At 33.1% G+C, this 19895-nt stretch overlaps 1 protein-coding gene across 5 annotated transcripts; it reads right to left on the bottom strand.

Annotated features, from left to right (window-relative positions):
• Positions 1-69: 69 nt before the first annotated feature.
• LOC107420432 (calcium-transporting ATPase 3, endoplasmic reticulum-type) lies at positions 70-19865 on the bottom strand. 5 transcript variants are annotated; one of them, XM_016029392.4, is made up of 34 exons: positions 19709-19865; positions 19527-19577; positions 19340-19373; positions 18928-18945; positions 17729-17865; positions 16737-16811; positions 16340-16385; positions 15724-15783; positions 14520-14600; positions 13718-13803; positions 12810-12911; positions 12357-12410; positions 11796-11897; positions 11282-11340; positions 10959-11103; positions 10654-10761; positions 9587-9739; positions 9331-9435; positions 8500-8696; positions 7833-7944; positions 6859-6957; positions 6564-6709; positions 6381-6438; positions 5586-5678; positions 4885-4935; positions 4606-4737; positions 4301-4402; positions 3681-3735; positions 3247-3332; positions 2074-2222; positions 1597-1702; positions 1442-1495; positions 1045-1093; positions 70-657 (listed from the first exon to the last, which is right to left on the bottom strand). In XM_016029392.4, the coding sequence occupies exons 1-34, from the start codon at positions 19739-19741 to the stop codon at positions 590-592; spliced, it is 3006 nt and encodes a 1001-aa protein (XP_015884878.3). In that variant the 5' UTR covers positions 19742-19865; the 3' UTR covers positions 70-589. The 5 variants fall into 5 exon arrangements, 4 of the variants coding, with proteins under 4 accessions (XP_015884878.3, XP_048332042.2, XP_024930288.3 ...); XM_048476085.2 differs by lacking the exon at positions 17729-17865; XM_060817436.1 differs by lacking the exons at positions 70-657; positions 1045-1093; positions 1442-1495; positions 1597-1702 and having other exon boundaries at positions 2080-2912.
• Positions 19866-19895: the final 30 nt, after the last annotated feature.

Below are 19895 nucleotides of genomic sequence, written 5' to 3'. Positions count from 1 at the left end.
GGTTCTATACCCTTATAAATGTATGATTCTGGAGGCTTATTACCTCTGAATTCTTATGGCATTTTGAAATGTTCAACATAAAACAATTAATTTGAATTAGCGAAAATTGTGAGATTATTCATACACATACATGGCAGTGTACATCCTACATAAACAAAAGGAGGTAGAAACTTCAAAAAAAATAAATAAATAACAAGACATCTATGGCCCCTAGTGTCCAGTGCAATAAAATCTAGCACGAAAAGAAGCACAACTAATAATAAATTATTATGTATGATTGGCCAAGCCCTCTCTTTCAGCTATTACTATTTCTTCAGATCTTTTCTTCTTCTCCTGGTGAGAGTATATTTTTCTTTACTCTGGCTCTATTGCAGCTATGTTTTTTATAATTACCAAAGTTACACAAGGTACGATTTGTTGACACCACTATGAGATGAGGCCACTCAGAATTAGCACGACGCACATATACTCCCTGTAGCTTCTTGGTGATGGACCTTTGTATTTGGTGAATAATGTTACAGTACGAAGAGTAAGTCTCCAGTGTAGTCATTCATGTGTGCAAAATTTAGTAGGCATAAAGATGCCATATTTATTTGTCTCTTAATTCTCTTTTAGGAAGTAAGTCAGGTCTTCTAAATCTGAAATTGAACCTCAAACCTAATAACAAGAGAAACAGCCAATCACTACCTAGAATCAGATGGTACACGTGTATAGAGCTATGAGATAGTTACAACATAGAGGCTCGGATTCATGTACCAATATATTTGACAAATATCATTTTGGCCATTAAATCATGAACAAACACAACTACACATCACTTCTAATTCTTTATGCACCGTTGGACATGTTCATTCAATGGCCAAGATGATTTATCATAGATTCTTTGTCAAATATCTTGGTTCATGGAACAATCCCCATATAAATATGCATGTTGTGTGTCTAACACATATATAATGAATCAAACTTCTGACACAGAAAGAATACACAAACACATGCACATGCAAATTGAACACATGCACACTTGATAAAGGAATAAGACATTACCACTTGAATTTCTTGAGAAGTACTTCAGCACCTCATCAATGATTATAACCTACAAAAGATAGAAAACCTAAACAGTGAATACTAAATCTAGTATAATATACAGCATCGCTTGTTAGCAAAAGAAGTATGCATGGCAAAATATATTAGAAGGCAGAATTCTTTAGAATTTTAAATTGTGATAGAAGCTATAGTTTCAGTGTCATTACGTTCTATTACATTTTCAAAACTTTCCTGATCTTAATATTTAGCATTCTACGCATGGAATAGAAGGAAAATACTGAAATATATCCAATAGATTTATTAAGGTTTACATATAGACAGCAAAGGGGAAATTTATATATATATATATATATATGTATATATACGGCAAATGAGACTCTGAAAGATAACTACGCACAGGAAATGAAAGATACAAAACAACAGTCCACTCAGCCCAAGATAGTGGTACAACCTGCAATGTAAAAATCACATAACATTAACAGAATTTTACAATGCATAAATCATCACTAAAGGAAAATTGAAAGCGGATGACAGAGATAGAAAACAACTTACAGAGAAAAGAACAGAAAGTGGATGCACATACAAAATAAGTATGTGAAGAAGCATGGTTAGGATGATTGAAGCAACAAGCCACATATTACTCCAGGGAGGAATAACACTAGTCAGCACCAAAAAGAAGTCAGTACCAATGAAATTTAATTTCTTTTATGCTGGGAAAAGACAATAAATGGGAGCTATAAGCATTAAGCAAGAGAAAGATACATCTCCATTTCTTTGCAAACACATACTTGCTTTACGAGTATATAAAAATGCTTCAAAAAAGGGGGCCATCCTTGGGTGAAACACAACAATTTTGGATATTTTCAAGGTGATGGGGCAAGATCATACATATATAAAGAAGAAAAATCATTTTAGCTAGATCTACTATTAGACTTGTGTGATTTAAAATTTTAAATCAATTTTGAGGCAGGGGCAGAAAAAACATCATAGCTACATTTACCATTAGACTTGTGTATAAAGTTGACTTACATAAGGGATTGATTTTCGCTAAGATTATTCAAAGCATTGAACATCTCAACAACAACAAGCACTGTCATAGATACAGTTGATGGATGCCGATCATCAAAAATACTGCATGGATAAGTTGTCTCCCTTGTTGAGCAGGAGTCAAAGTTCATCTGAAACAACAGCAGTATAGGTTATTCTTTGAAAGGACTGCGATGGCAGCCTGTAGACTTATGGTTGGCCTAAAATCGAATCTAGTCTATTCTTTGCACTTTAACTTCAGGCTGCCTAGGATTTCTTTGAACTAAATATTAGGGTTTCTATTTCCTAATTTCATCATAGATTACCCGTAATTAATATGTCTTATGGTACTCCATTATAAGCTCTGATGATCAACATTATTACACAATAAACAAATCCCCAGCTTTCCATCTCCCTCCTTCCCTTTCTTAATTTCTCTCATCCCCTCTTTCTCCATCTTTTCTTCATCCCTATTGGTTCTCTTTACATTCAAGAAGTAATAAAAAAATAAAATAAAATAAAATTCAAATTTTTTTTGAAACAATGAAAGTGCATCCAAGCAACAACAAAGATTGAAAAATAATGCAGAACTTCATATTACAAACTGAAGGGTGCCACAGCCCAATTCCCCATTTGGTCTTAACTTGAATATGGAAGATGCATATTTTATTTCAGATCCAATATGAATCACCCAGTTGAATACTCAATACTTATTCAGTAAGAAAGAAAACCTAGAAGATTTCAAAAACTCCAAGTGCTCAAAACACTAACCAGAAATTATCTTCCAAGAAATTTTCACAACTAAAGATGTGGAAACCGGTAGGCTTTATTATAATACCTAGCTGTCAATTTCATATATCACATAAAAGGTAATAAGCCTCTCTTATATACAATTAGGTTAGAGAAAAAAAAATGGAAACTAACTCTTAATTTACAGCTAGCTACAAATCACCAACTAATTCTACCATACAAAGATTACACATATTTCCAAAAATAGAATTTCCTAAACAGTAGAAAATAAACACACTTTTCCAACAAAAGATGTATCTAAGTTATAAGTTATACATGCATAAGGTAAAGACAAGATCATACCTGGGAAATATCCAATTCTACCTCATTTAGAACAAACCCAGTAAACCAATTTTCATATCAATTGTCGCAAATTTGAAATCTTACCAATTCATGATATGGCAGTTTGGGACCTTCATTAGAGTATACAAACCACCAGATAAATCCCGCAATTGTAGCTAGACCAACATAAGCTGTGAAAACCACAAACAATTTGTATACCATCATTGGAAGCTGTAAAGTAAAATAACAAGTAACTCCAATATTACAATAAAAGTAAGAAGACTCTGAACAATAAAACGTGTGAAGAAAAAAAAAAATTGCAAATTTCTGAAAAATCATTATTGGAAAGGAGAGGCATTGCCATATATATTACAAGCTAGTAAATCTTTTATGCAACTGTTTGGGCCGGCCCTAATGCTTTGAACACTAGGATACTTTGATATTTGGCCCAACATCTAACACCAGTTCCTTTTTGCAAAAATATAGCAACAAACGAGGCATAAATTTCACCGAGGCAGTGTTATGGCATTTATGAATACCTCCAATTACCAAATAACGGAAGAACAACCATCCAGTGACAACTGCTTCATGCATCTGCATATTCAAATTGAATAAGACGTAATTTCATGTGAAGATAAGGCTTCTATTGCAGCATGTGAGGAAAACTTGATGGTTCTTATTATAGTTACCCTATTTTTGGAGTACACAATCCACCAGGGAAAGGAAAAAAATAAAGAGAGAAATCCTTCACACAATTTTCATCAAAAGTTAAAATTTCTAAAAGACATTTTTTAGCCATTTTTATATATTCTCTTTCTCTACAATTTTTTTTAACCAAGCAAAGAAAATTAACTCTTTTCTTTTATGCCTTTCCCTAGTGGATTCCACCAAGCTGCAAACACAGCCTCTAAAATTCATGATCAGTAGATTCTAATAACCAAAAGAAATAAAGGAAATATTTCACAGGAATATTTTTAACAAGGCTCCCAAGAGGCTAAGTAAGTGTTTCCAACAAACAATCCAGGCCCAAGCTCAAGGTCATTTCTTTTCCTGTATCCTCTTTTGCTATTAACCACGCATGGCAATCAGATAAAAAATAAAAGACCACATTAAGGAATAATTATACTTAAAGCCGTAGACTGTATCATTTATGCAATACCTTACGTGGCTTAGCCTTCATAACATCAGAATCTTGCTTATTGAAACCAATGGCAGTGGCAGGCAATCCATCAGTAACTAAGTTAACCCATAGCAGCTGGACCTGGAATTAGTTGTTATTAAAGATTTAGTGGAACTCAGGAAAAGTCATAATAAAAAATGTGAGACTGCATAGGTTCACTGAAGACTAAAATATGGATTTCATCTCCTCGCTAGAGAAACAAACATTAAATAATCATATAACAATTTGAAAAATCAATAATGTACATTAGCAAATTACAATAATGGTACAATTAACAAACTCACAGGAGCAAGAGTATCAGGTATTCCAAGTACTGCTGCCACAAATATACAAACTACTTCACCAATATTTGAGGAAATCATATATCTAATAAACTGCTTTGTATTGTTGTATATAGCCCTTCCCTCTGCAACAGCCTGCAATTAATTAAAACATTGATAACATCATATAGCACTAAAATTACTGTTTCTTGAAGTCTTTGTCGCTATTCAAGTCTATAATAATACAACAAATTGATATTTTAAAGCTAGAGAGAGAGAGAGAGAGAGAGAGAGAGGCATTACTGCAACAATTGTAGCAAAATTGTCATCTGCCAAAACCATATCTGAAGCGCTCTGCAAGACCATGATAAGAAAAATGATACAATGACAAAGAGAAGAAAACTGAAAAAATCACTTCCACAATGTTGGACAAGACGTTTAAGAGGACCATAACCAAAAAAAAGTAGAGATTAACAACTAGTTTTGTGAAGTATGGCTGAGAATAGTTCCATAACCAATCAGGATGGAAATTGAATCTGGACTTACATCAGTGATGACAATGTAGCTTATCTAGACAGAATTGATACCATAAGGATCAAATTACTATTTTTATCCCTTTCATTTACATTACAAAGAAACTATAAATGTTCATGTTGGTTGAGATTTTGAATATGTAAGTTACATGTCCAGCTATCTCATTTCATATGTGTATTTGAATACATAGGAAAGCTAAGATGATCTACTGATTCAAAAGAAGCCACATGAAAATGACCTGTTCACCTAGGGATATAGAGGATAGCTGGATAAGCACTGCAAAACTACACGTGGAAGATTGCAAGTGTCATGGGGATTGTCACAATATTAAGCTGGTAGCTAACCATCGAATGGGTTATATGGATTCATGTTTACCATTGACAATCAGAAAATAAAAAAAGATTAAAAAAACAAAAAGAAAAAAAGTTTTTTTTTGGGGAGGAGGGAGGTGGCCTCCTTCAATGGGATACCTTGGCAACAGCTGTTCCTGAACCCATGGCAATTCCGATATCTGCCTTCTTTAGTGCAGGTGCATCATTGACGCCATCACCAGTCATTGCAACCTAGCAAAAAAATAAGATGAGCATTCAAAAGTGTTACGAAAGTACCATCAAACAAAAAAAACGAAAATTTGGGAAGTGCAGATTTAACAGGAAACAAAGTATCATCTCAACTCTAGAAAACTTCATTCAAATATAAATCAGCTATAAAAGCATACACTTTCAGATACACTTAACATCATTCCAAAATACTAGTAGCTACAAAGAGATTCTTTGAATTACAAAATACTAGTATCTACAAAGAGATTCTTCGAATTATTCTCAACAATTCTGCAACTCTTGACCCACCACCTAGTATCACCTTATGAAACCTCTCTTACAATTCATTTCAATAATGACCATAAAGAAAGTACCTACACAGCACAAATAGTGATAAATGAACAAGTTGCATAATTTTATTTTATTTTTCTTTTTCTTTTTTTTGCTTTACTAAGGAAGTTATAACAAATAACTAACTTTATGTTTCAATTTTATTTTTATTTTGGGGGGTGGAGGAATTGACCTCAGACACCATTACCCGCCAAAAAGAATAATTCCTCAACCACTTCTACCATTTCCACTATACCCTCCTCAAATGAATAAATTAATTTGCATAAGGAATCAAAAAAGTAAATTTCAAATAAGAAAGAACAAAGTTTAGTTTTTCAAAACTAGAAATTAATGGAGTTCATTCATATCTTTCTGAATATAAGGTAACAAGCATACCACTTCATTCTGGTGCTGTAATGCCTCAACCAGCATTCTTTTATGAGAAGGTTCAACCCTAAATAAGAGAAAATTTGAGTGAAAAAATCATTTAAAAATTTGGGTGAAAAAAGAGTTACACATGTTATAATATCAGATCCTCTATAAAAACTGCCCAATACATCCCACATGTGCTCAATATACCTGGTGAAGAGTGCCATACGTTGCAATGCCAGCGTTTGCTGCAATGGAGGTAATTCTTCAAACTCAGAAGCAGTGTAAGAGCGACCAGTAAGATCTACCATGTGATCAAAAGCACCTATCTTTTGGCAAAGTGATTCAGCTGTAGACTGAAATTTTGTCTAAATTAGTAAGGAAGTTGTAATGTATACAGTATTTATATATGAATTTCATAAATTAGTAAGGAAGTTGTAATGTATAGATGTATTATATATGAAAATGCATATTTATATTTATAAGTCAACAAACTTTGAGTCACCTTGTTATCTCCAGTGACGACGATAACACGTATACCAGCAGTCATACATGAAAGCATTGCATTTCTGACTTCATCTCTTGGTGGATCAAGCATTCCAACCTTCAAGAGGGAGACAGAAAAATAATTTATACAACGAAACTATATAAAGCTAAGTGGCAAACAAGGCACCATATAAACAAATTTTGGACAAACTTCTTTGAGATATGAGCTTAACTAAGGATATCCACAAACTTTCATAGTGCTTTCCGTAAGGCTAAAAGCATTTCTAGTAGACAAAAAGTACATTATAGGGTGTTTTTAGGAGAAAAATCGAAGTGCTTTTTTAATAATAAAAATGCACTTGAAGTGCTTCTTCAAAACAGAAAGCACTTGATGCACATTTGGGAACGCTTCTCAATGGAATCACTTCCCCTCTAAGAAATGATCATTGAAGAATCACCTATTGGTGATTCAAAAACAAAATCCCTAAAAATTACTAATAGTTTTTTTTTTTTTTTTTTTTTTTTTTTTTGGGGAAAACACTATAGGAAGTGATTTTATCATCTATGCAGTACTTATATGCTATAGGAATCAATCCCAAACACATATTCCTAATTTAGTTTCAAACGTGCTTTTTTATAATTTTTAATCAGACACCTAACTATTATGTAATGCTATTGAACTGAAGTACCATGGAGGAAAAGCACTACCACAAAAAAGTTCTAAAGGGATGAAAACTACAAAGAAATGTCATCGGGACAGGACTATAGTTACAATCGTGAAAACAGTGTTCACTACTCACTAGATAACAACAGTACTTCATATTATATATAAGTCTCTGTGTGAGAAAATAAAAGGTTTACTTCACAAGGGATATAATAAAGGACACTGGATGCTTTCCAAAATAAGAGATTTACTGCATCAAGCAAGATGCCTGGTAATTGATATAGAAACCAAATGCAAGTCAAATTTATATTTGTGAAAAGAAAGCATACCAACCCAATGAAAGTAAGGTCCTTCTCATCATCACATGAGAGAATCTGTTGACCCAAAGGTATCCGTTTCATGGCCAGAGCCAAGCATCTCAATGTTTCTTTTCCTGCATAACTGACCAGAAAGTACAAGAAATGAGAGAAAGATCCAACACAGGCCTCTCAGTATGTAGATTTATATGGATAAAGTACAAGAAATGAGAGAATGATCCAACACAGGCCTCTCAGTATGTAGATTTATATAGATAATCTATTTTTGAAAAAACAAGTTGGATGCATATACTTTGAGGAATTGACTCTAACTTAAAAACAAAAACCGCTCAAACAGTCCTTTGTTTTTTTTTTTTTTTTGGAGGAATAGGTAGTTGACTGAATAAATATGAGCAAATAAATTGAGAATTATACATTCAAAGCACAAACCAGAGGGAATCAGAGCTTCAAGAACATTTCTTGGACATGCGTAACACAATAGGCAATTTAAAATAGTAATAATAGTAATAATATAACCTAAATCCAATTGAAAAATGACCATTGAGAGAATTAAATTTTCTTAAGGGGCACCAAACTCAATGTCAAATGAGCAAATATAAATAATTCCATTGATTAATTCCCTACTTTATAAAAAATCAAAATTATTTGTCTCCTCGATTCCCAAGAATCAATGTCTAACCTTTGGAACCTTAATTCCAGTTCCGCACGGATACTATCTGTCAATGGAACAGTGGAACCACTGTCATTGCATAGAATATTTGTGCATCTAGAGATGATACTCTCAGGAGCACCTTTTGAAAACATCATCTGCATCTGATTTCGGCTACAAAGGACACTCATCATTTTCCGATCACGAGTGAAGTCCACCACAGATATCTGAAATCATAATATCAAGTTTGAAGCAAAATGACAATACCAAAAGTTCTAGGAACGGATATTTCTTTATCAGATTTGATTTTCTAAAAAGTTCCATTTATTACATCCAAAATTTACATGATTATTTGTCAGGCATAAAACTATTCCTCCAGATCTGTTTTAAATGAGAGAAAATGAAAATAAAAAGTTATTGATACCAACCACATTAGTTCTTTTTACTGATACCAACCACGTTAGTTCTTTTTACTAGCATATTATCAATAAAAGCATGTATAAGTATAGTGCTGTTCAATTTTCAATGTTTCCATGGAAGAAGTAAAACAAAGGAACCTAAACATGAAATAGAATTGCAAAAAGAAACAGAAAAATGAAGAAGAAAGGAGGAGGATTAGTTATTGAACAAATAAATGAGATAGGGAAAAGATGGTGGGTACCACCACTTCTTTTGGTTTTGAAGAATTAGCTGTTTTCCAAAACAAGAATATTGAAAATGACAATTTAAACTTAAACCATTGACCCATTATGTCCACATTCTCAAATTTATTGTAGATAGGTAAGTTTAAATTGCTTAAATATCAACATATGTACATCGATGTGAAAAATAAACTTCTTTAACAAATTACAAAATGCATACCTTTTTGAATTGGTCTGCCCAATAGTGATTACAGTAAGAGGCTCGCTCATGATTGCTCAGCATATTAAGAGAAGAAGGCATAGAATCAAAGCCCGGAAGACCAACCTGGAAAAGGTTAAAACAGAGTTATACCTTGAACATCTGATCACAATAATAATAAAGAGAAAGGGGAGAAAGCAAGAACAAGACTGAACCCCTCTTGTAGCAATCAGCTGATTTAGAGACATCACAACTTGGGTAAAGTATAGAAATAAACCTTTTCCGCCAAGACTCGAAGAGCCACTTCGGTTGACTCGCCAATCTTTTCATAATTCCCCTTGTCTGGATTATACTGTAGTACAGACTCATTGCAAAGAGCTGAACACATAGCTATGTGAAGAAGACAAGGCAACTGAGCTGGGAATTCAAGCTACAAAAGAAATCAAACAGCATATCAGTGTCATGCATCATGAAGCAATAAAAGAGTCTATACCTAGAGTCACCTAAATAGTTTGTATAAACAAACATATTAAATACATATATTTTTAATGAAATAACACGAATTACCAAGCATTCTTACAATAATAAGGCACATTTATATTTTGATTTGTTTTAAGGCGGTACATCTTCCACGTCAAAAGCTACTACAAATTAAGACCTTGTACCGTTTGCAAGTATTTTGAAATAATATGCCCACACTCTGGCAGTTTCAATTACAATGTCAAGTTAGCTGATAACTGATAATAAGACCAGAAACTACAGACAACACCAATATAGCAAAATGAACTTTTCTATAAAAAGTATGATACTTTCAAATTAGACGAAGATGGAGTGTGGCTGACATGAGACTGATAAACAACAATTTTTTTCCCCTTCAAGTTAATCAAGTACACTAGAATATAAGAAAAACCCCACACAAGGTATGTATCGAATGCCTTTATGCATCATAGAAGACATCTTCTATTCCACCCTGGATCACCACTACGGATAAACATTTACTAATTATCACCAGTAATAGGTTAAAGATTGTTTCATATGCAAAGCAAATGCACTATCTCATCACTGCTATGTATATATATTTTTTTGGCCATCATCGGTACCATCTATAAACTAGAATGAAAAAATGAGAACAAGAACATATGCAACAGCACATGATTATTAAGAATAATAGCATATGCCATCAATGGAATCTGGAATATGAAAGTAAGAATTTGAAGGCACAAATCCACCTTGTTAACAACTTCACAGACAGAACAGTGTAAAGAAACAAATATCATATGGCAATAAAACTACATCTAAACTACAATGAATTGTACCCATTAGAAAATTTCCTAAGGATACTACCTGCATTCCAGAACTGTCAAAGATAATGCCTTCCGGTGCATATGTTGTTCCACTGACATTGTATTCAGCAATCACAGAACCATGCTGTACAGACTGGACCACGCAAACCTGGGTAGATGATAGTACTAGATTGAAATCGACTAAAAAAAAGTTTAATTGCACTAAAGAATCATATGAGAAGGCATGAAGCAGTAAAGAAGCTGTTTTGACATTGAAAGATGATAAATCTTCAAAATTTTGGAGGGTATCTTCAAAAACAATGATTCAATATGACAATGTCCTGAATGGCTGAATGAAATGATCACCTTTGAGACAGACATCATATTGGTTGTCAGGGTTCCAGTTTTGTCACTGCAAATTACTGTAGTGCAACCTAAGGTCTCAACCGAAGGTAAAGACCGTACAATAGCATTCAACCGAGCCATCCGTTTTGTCCCAAGAGCCAAACACCTTCATTAAATTGGAAAAATCACGATTAAGGAAAAGCATCGGCAACCAATCCATATCAACACTTAACCCCATCTTGAGGGTTTGCCACAGTAAATCAAATCTAAATAAACTAGTATCCATTTAGTATGTAACACATGGTCACTTGTTTGCTTCACCAAAGATCGGTTAAGTCACTCACGTGGTAACGACAGCAGGAAGTCCCTCAGGGATAGCTGCAACTGCAAGTGCAACAGCAATCTGGTTGGCAAAAGAAGAAGGATATAAGTGGAAAGGATGATAGTAAATGGGCCATTGACACATAAATGCAGCATAATTCCAAGCAAGTAACAATATTGCAACACAAAAACAAACAAGAAGCAGAGACAACCAAAATCATTATATGTTTTAAACAAACAGACAATTTTTCTGCCTCTATGATACCACAATATCATCAACAGTCTAGGAGTCAGAATGAAGAAAACATGAGAATCCCTACACAAGACTAAAGAAAATTACACAATGTTGCCTGACTAAGATGCATTTGCCCCAAAAAAAAAAAAAAAAAAAAATCACTGAACCATTTGCATGTGTGCATTTCCTAAAGTAGAAGCTTCTTTTATGATGCCAGTAATCTACCAGAAAGTAACTTAAAGTGTAAAGAGAAATCAGTTTATAAAAAGATGAATGTACAGATTTATTGATGAAGACCTTACCTTAAAATAATGAATTGCACCAAGCAAGAACCCACCATGAGAAGGGTCACGAAAGTGACCAATGTTTACAATCCACACCAATACACAAATACCAGCAATAACCTACGCAGACATGCACGCAAAAAGTTAAGAAATATAGAAAATAAAGCAATGTTTCTCCATTTACATTGAGCTTCGAAAAGATATAACTGGAAAATGTTAAGAAGTTAGAGGAAACTTGTTTATGTTTTAGGGGCCACAATTTTCACTTGGAAAAGGGGCCAGTAAATCAAACTTTGCTGTTAAGCCAAAAGACAATAGTAAAGCCCTCATACAGGTGAGATTCATAGGAATGCTTGGTCCAAAGAAATAGTTCGAAGTTGGGACAGTATCAGCATTTTGCCCACTCATTACATCAGGCACAACAGTAAAAGTAACATACATTTTCTCCACTCATAGAAATAAATTACTTATAAACTCTCAAACAAAAGGATCCCTGTACACACAAATTTAACACTGTAAACGTATAACTATATTTCCATGGCAGAGTGAAGATATAAGTGCAAAGGAATTCGCAATCACCTTGGCCAGAAAAGTACCAAATTCATCCAGCTTCTTTTTCAATGGTGTCACTTCCTGCAAGCAAACATAGATTTGAATAATGCAAATGAGAACATTCACTAAATTTTGTATAAAAAAGCACCTTGGTAGACCTTTTTCAGGAAATAGTCAGACTCAAAATGGTAGAGAAAGAAAAACTATCAGATAAAGGTGCTGAGGCTCAAAACTATGCAGTGCAAAACCATCATCTTAAACAACGTGATGGTACATAAATAGCAAAAGAGGAGTTTTTTTGTTGCCAAAACAATTGATAGGAGAGAAAATTTTCAAATTTTAAAGCAATAGAAAACCTTTCTGCAAGACAAAAAGTAAAGAAACATAAAAATAAGACCTAAACAAGGTCAGATTATTTACACCACTAGACAAATGAAATTGACAAATTACTGATAGAAGCTGAAGATTTACAGAGCTTACATCTTCTGTTTGCATCATTGAATCACGTATGCTGCCCATGGCAGTATTAGTGCCAACTCCTACTACAACAGCTCTAGCCCTACCAGCGACCACTACTGTACCCTGGCCATCATAATACAATGCAGTTTTTTAATCTTACATTACCTTTCCATAGCAATGGTCTGCAGAAACTTGTGAGATAGAAGTTACAATTGAAAAATCCATATGGAAAACGTCTATTTCGATTGTTTGCCATACAATCAATAGAATCAGTTCTCAAAAGGAGCATAATATGAAAACTTTCTCTTTCACTAATCAAGTAATATCCATATAAAATATCTTTACAAGGAGAACTTCAAAAGAAGTGCATATAATCTATTCCATCGACATTAAACCATAGACTGCTAATAAGCATACTCCGAAATGAAACATAATGTGTTGTTTTCTGTGATTATTGGAAAGGTTTATGTACAATATTTAACTGGAAAATAATTTTCATACAATATGGTGACAAGATATGACAAAACTTTTATCCTTGCAGCACTTCAACCTTCCAAACCTATACTACTTGAATTTTCATATCCAATTTCAGCCAAACAAATAATGATATAGATTTTCACAACCTTTACTCAAAAGTTCCAAGAGGAAGATATCTCCTCATAGTAAAAGAGCTAAGTATTAAATCATCAAATGAAATGTCATTTAAAAATTAGCCATTCCAGTACCAAGGTTAAAAGTTATTATGATGAAGTCACCTGGTCAAATTAGCATGACATGATCCCTTGCGAAAAAATCAGTGTTAAATTGACACTAATGACTTTTAAGCGCAGAGTCTACTCAGACTTCCAGATACCCAGAGAAAACACAACTCCCTCAATCATCCTCTCAACTTCAAAATACATAATGTAACAAAGTATTGAATCCTTTACCGAGAAAAGAATATTAGTCTTGTCTTGGTATACAGCATTCATTGCTGTGGTGGACTCAAGCTCTTTCTCCACAGAGCAACTCTCACCTGAAATTACCAAATAAATTTTACTTATGAATCAGATCAAGCACGACCCTTATCATCAAAGAGAAAAAAATAATGCTATACAGTTCTAAACACCCAGAAAGTTGTTGAATTTACTTCCATGCGTTTGTAGGATAACTAGAAAAAACACTTAGATGAATGTGTGTAAACTACAGTTTAACCACATAATATGAGCAACTATGACGCAACAAGAACTGATAGCCTCATTATCACATATAATCTCTTTCTCTCCGTTAAATAAAGACATAGCAACCTACCAAAAAAATCAGTCCAGCACTTCATTAAATTATTAATCAATTTGGATAGGACTTGCACTGAGAAACAACCAAGGTTCGTATTCCAATCAACGAGAAACTAAGACATTATAAAATGCAGTAAAACATCAAGCAAAGTTCTTCACCAAAAAGATAGATGGTAATGTAAATTAAGTATTCCTATTAAAACTTAGGTAAAAAGAAAAGTAGATAAGCTTTCACCAATTTCAATTTGAGAGCATTTGCGCTCATACTCATATTAAGAGACTACAAATTTTGCTAAATTGCTTTTATATCTCCTATGATATTTTATTTCCATAACAAATTAATAGGATTGTATATGTTCATGCTACAAACATAAAAGCACATAGTGGACCTACAAATTACAAAACAACAATAACAATTACCCAATCAATATAGCAAGTTCAATGCATGAAGGTGTACCTGTAAGAATTGCCTGATCAACACGTAATTGACTGCTTAGCATCTCAATCATTCTCATGTCAGCTGGAATTTTGCATCCCACTATTGATTTTACAAAATATAACAAAAGTGAAAAATTAGTGATGTTTATCAACGTTTTAAAAAAGCGTAAGGCATACTTGAGGCATTTTTATCCAAATGAGGCGAGGCAGGTGTAAGCGTCATATTTTTTTCTAAACCAATATTAGAAAGCTACAAAAATACTAATGAAACCATACACCCAGAGCAATAAAACAAGTTTTTAACACTTCTTGTTTAATTTAGGTTTCCATTATCCTCCATTTAGTCTTCCATGTTCCCTTCTATCAAATCCTCTTCAACACAATAACCACTGCATGATAGGAAAAAAAGGATAGACAAGTTAGAAACAAAACAAAACAAAACCATGAAAGACAAGACAATAATAAAAATGTTGAAGATAGATGATATAAAAGTAACAGAGTTGAAATTAAAAACTACAAAATAAAAGATAAAGAAATTACAGTATATGTATGGAAAATAGCAAAAAATTTTCTGGCTGTAAATAAAAAGAAGTTAAAATAAGGGGAAAAAAAAGAAAAAAAGAAAAGAGAAATTATATTTAAGAAAAGATTAAGTTCAAAATTTAAAACTTAATAAGAGCAAAGAATATGCCAAAATAAAAAGGAAAAGGGAGAAAGAGACACATGGTGAAAGGAAGAAAAAAAATATGCCGAAACAAGAAGAAAAAGGGAGAAAGAGACACACGGTGAAAGGAAGGAGGTAAAAAATAAATAAATAAAAAAATGAAAGTCACTTCCTGCTAACCTGGGTTTCTTGCCAGCGCAAACCAAGATGTCTGGCCATCTTCTTCTTCTCTTCTTCTGCCAGCACTTGAACTTAGTAGAAAGCAACATTCCTCAACCACAGCTCAGTCTTTCTTCTTCTCATTCTCTTTTTTCTTTCTTTTTTCTATTTTTTTTATTTTTTTACAAAGGCATCTCCAAGAGGATCAATTAAACCCAAACCCAGGACCCATTTGTCAAAATCCACTAAAATAACCCATTTAAAATCCAAATTTCAGGCCATACACATCAACCCCCTTGAGGTATCCTGCTACTGCCTCGCCTCAAAGAAACACTGGTGTTATGGCTGGTTTATTACTGCAGTAACCACTTTTACATTCCCAGCAAATGACCCAACTTACCAGCGACTTCTATGATATCCCCTGGGACAAGCTCTGTTGCTGGAAGAATGGAGAAGGAACCTGAAAACGTTCAATATTGGTAATACATTTGTGAAATATGGTATAAATGGTATAACATACAAGAATAATAGATTTCTAAAGAAAAATAAATAGCCAATATTTTATAATCCACATAATCCTGTCCAAACCAACAAGACAATACTCGGTTCATCTCTTTTTCCATAACTTTCAGAATATGTTCTCAAACAAAGGCAACCAACCATGTATGAGCATGGGAACATAAAGCTTATTTGTTGCATTGGACTAGAATGGATTCAATTGGACTATAAATTGGGCTTAACTTAAAGCTGATTGGACTATACTTAAAATAGTCCAGTCCAATCCAATCCAATCTAGTCTCATTCAATGAATGGGAACATAATGTATTAATTCTATCAGCATCATTAGATTGTTGGCTAAAACATTATGAATTGAACAACTCAATATAAGCTCCGGACATAAAAAGTCAATATATATATATAATAAAACTAATAAAACTGAATACAAGAAATCAGAATGCTGCAGTATATTAACTTGTACTTAGAAAGTTTTGTTGCTTCATTCAAATTTGATTTACCATTTCTTAGCACAGTTGCAATATCAGCTTGGTATGCACGTAGCTCCTACAAGATCAAGGTTAAGAAAATAAAGGGTTAAATTGAGCAGAAGAAACATAAACTTGAAAAACATATTTCCATTCAACATCAAAGGAAGTTACAAATGGGAGATTATGCAGTCATCTTCAATTAATAGACAGAAGAGCATATATTTATTGTCAACTACACAGATAACGTAGAGTATCATATACCATCTGATAGTTCATCCATGAATTTTTATATCAACTTATAAAATAGATAATTTACTAAATAACGAAATAAAATATAGCCATACAGAACAAGAAAGATCCACTCTAATTGGTATCTTTATCAAGATAATTTATGTGAAAGTTGAAACAAAATAATTTTATAACTTACCTCAAGAGCCTTTTCAGCATTTGATTCAGTAATTACTCCTACTGCCGCATTTGCAGCCAATATCATTAAAATAACCTGCACAAATGATAAATTGAAGGGGTGAAAAAAACAAAAACCAAAAAAATAAATAGATAAATAAAGAGTATAAAGATTGATGGACATTTTGGGATGTAAAAGGCCTCTGCATAGTAGTCAATACCCACACTACACATGAAAACACATTTAACATCTAATAATCCATACGTAAAAAATGTCATTAATAAAATAAATATGCAACAGTTAACTATCATGTAAAAGAGTTTTGATGGGATCACAACATATTGAAGACTTCAAATTTGAAAAGATAAACAGATCAACTTAAACAAATTCATGCAGCAAGTTATATACTAGTAGTTCATTGAATTAAACCTCTATGAAAACATCAAGACCAACCATACATAGAAAAGACTATAAGAGTGGAGAAATAAGTTGAATACGAGTCAAGATGACCACAAATCTAGTGATCACTATTAAATATGGTGTTTTCCATTTAAGATGTATATTAACAAGACTTTATCAAATAATTATAAAAAGGACAAAGTTCCAAAAAGAGAGAAATCCTCTGTATGAGAAAACACAAGCTCAAAAATACTTATTGTAAGAAAACTCTCCAATTATGAAGCCCATAGAGATGACAAGAACTTTACATGATTTGACAAAACAGCACACCCTGACTATTATCTTCAAACAATTTAAGATTTCTTCCCCAACCAAATAAACAAAAAGAAGAGACATTAGGGCACACCTCCACAAAATTTTCCTTCCTTAGACATTTTTTTTTTTTTTTCATTTGAAAATTTGAATAAAAGCAAATCCTTTCCAACAATTTTTTCTAATTTGGAAAATCCAGATGAAAGTAGGGAGGGAAAAAAAAGTCATTTAGAACAATTCAAGAAATATAATAAGAAATCAGCTGCTAAAAAAGGAACCATGAAGAATATATAACAACTTACAGAAGGCTCCAGAAATGCTGTTAAGCCTGTCTCCCCATTAATCAAAGCTAAAATGAAAGAAATAACTGCCGATGCAATCAATATCTTGACAAGCAAATCATCAAACTGTTTCAAAACTAATTTCCAGAATGGAGCCCCTGCACATGTGATTGATAACTTAAAAGACCTTTCATAAGAACAAACTTTGAATGATTAAAATTACATTCTGTATCAAAATCATTAAATTGTATTACACTCTCCTTGTCATCAGCCATTTTTGTAAAATGCACAATTACGAAAATTCACTACCTAAAGGCCTTCCCAAAAATAACCCTCTCCCATCACCTTAAATTTTAAATCCAATTTTCAGGTAAAACTTCCCCTCTTTGGTTCCAAATACCAGTAGCGTTGAAATAAGACCAGCACTCGCTTTGATATATTTCCAAATTTCAGTTAAATCATATACTGAACCACAAAAGGGATTGTTTGAATAGCCATCTACTTTTCAAATATTTGAAGGTAAGCTAATAGACTAGGGTTTCGCAAACATAATGAAAGTCTCAAATATCCAAGATTTGATTAGTGTGAGGAGCAGTGTGGGTGAAAGTAATTGCTACATGGATGCTAAGCATGTGTCAGTCATTAAAAGCAATACAGAAAAGAGGCAGGTGGAAGCAGGTATACAGCCTAAATTCCATTGATTAGAATTCCATTTTCTAATCATAGAAACTATATCTTCCTGCAACATGATGCAGTTCCACAAAAGAACAGCCAATACATGTTTTATTCGGCATTCAAGATTTGAACATGGTAACAATAGTTAGAATTATTCTAAGCTTTGCAAATTTGGTGAGTATTCTTCTACTGCAAATCCTCTAAGAAAAAGTTTGATTCTTAATTGACTTATTTCTCTCTTCTGCTTCTTCCTCCTTTACATGTTTGCAAGATTGTTTTCCCAAGAATCTTTTATCAAAGATAAAATCAATGATCAAAAATTAAACAATGGTGACATAGAGATAAGACAGGACGATTTAATACTAAAAAAGTAAACCTAAAAGCATAAACTAAAAATATGTAAAGCCAATATTTTATATTGTATAACGATAATAAAAGATAAAATCAATAAACCCTAGGGAAAAAAAATTACTCAATATATAACCAGCAAAAGAAACGTGAATAAATCCTCTAGGGGAAAAAAAGAAAATATGTTTTGCACTTACTTTTCTCTTGTGGCAGCACTGCAGATCATATGTGAAGCATGCAACAAAGAACGGCCAAAAAAGAATAAATAAATCAAATTAGAATTTAAAATAGAAAAATTTTAGATATGAAATTACGAACTCAGCATATTTGTTAACGCAACAAAATAAAATCGACACCAAAGGGAATAAGTCTATGATTATGCAAACATTCCGCTGGATAATTTTTTTTTTTTTTTTTCTGAGGACTAAGTAAAAAATAAAATCCTGCAACTTCATTAATGTGTTCAATGATCTCTTTGTAGCCCTGTATGTTCATCTCATTTTTACAAATGCAAAGACTTTCAAAAAACAAAAATCCAAATTTACTTTATGAAACAAACAATCTGAAATAACTTATAAAACAACACACATGTCCAAAATAGAAGCATACCGTTTTTACCGTAAAGCCTAGCATGTTGTGCGACCTGTCGTGAACAACATAATCATTCAAATTCTAGCTCTGGCCGAACTTAAACTTGATATTAAGTGAAAAATAAAAATAAAAACAAAACTTCGAGTCTGATCAGCAACCGAAAAAAAAAAAAAAAAAAAAAAAAAAAAAGCAGGCTTCCTCTTACCTGTGAGTCGTTGAGACCTTTAGTCGGGTCGACGCCGAAGAAATCCAAAACCTAACCATAGAAATCAGTGAAGAAATTACTCAAACATTTGCTTTTAGCAAAATTTCTGACCAACCAAACACTCCGTAGTCGGCAAGCAGTTAAATTTCCGATGAAAATGCGGTAAGGAGATGTGAATTTACCTCAGTAACGGATCTGGCATAAGCATCTTCCATTCGGCGAAGAATGGATTAGATCGGAGAAGGCACGCGAAAAAGAGCCGTTGAAGTTATTGTCTGTCTTGTGTTGAACGTGCTCCGAGTCCGACTGGTGTTTGATCATAGCTGTTACATCATTTCCACCTTATAAATATAAAGGTGGCTAAGATCC

Source organism: Ziziphus jujuba, chromosome 5 (assembly GCF_031755915.1).
Source record: "Ziziphus jujuba cultivar Dongzao chromosome 5, ASM3175591v1".
NCBI classification, from domain to species: Eukaryota; Viridiplantae; Streptophyta; class Magnoliopsida; order Rosales; family Rhamnaceae; genus Ziziphus; species Ziziphus jujuba.
Note: the sequence above shows the minus strand (reverse complement) of the source record. Positions and strands in the feature narration are given on the sequence as shown.

Coding starts and splice junctions, on each gene's coding strand:
- LOC107420432 (XM_016029392.4), bottom strand. CDS start 19,741: ATGGAAGATGCTTATGCCAGATCCGTTACTGAG. Junction 15,784..16,339: donor TGCAACTGTGCTAAGAAATG/GTAAATCAAATT, acceptor GAACGTTTTCAG/GTTCCTTCTCCATTCTTCCA. Junction 10,762..10,958: donor ATATGATGTCTGTCTCAAAG/GTGATCATTTCA, acceptor TCATCTACCCAG/GTTTGCGTGGTCCAGTCTGT.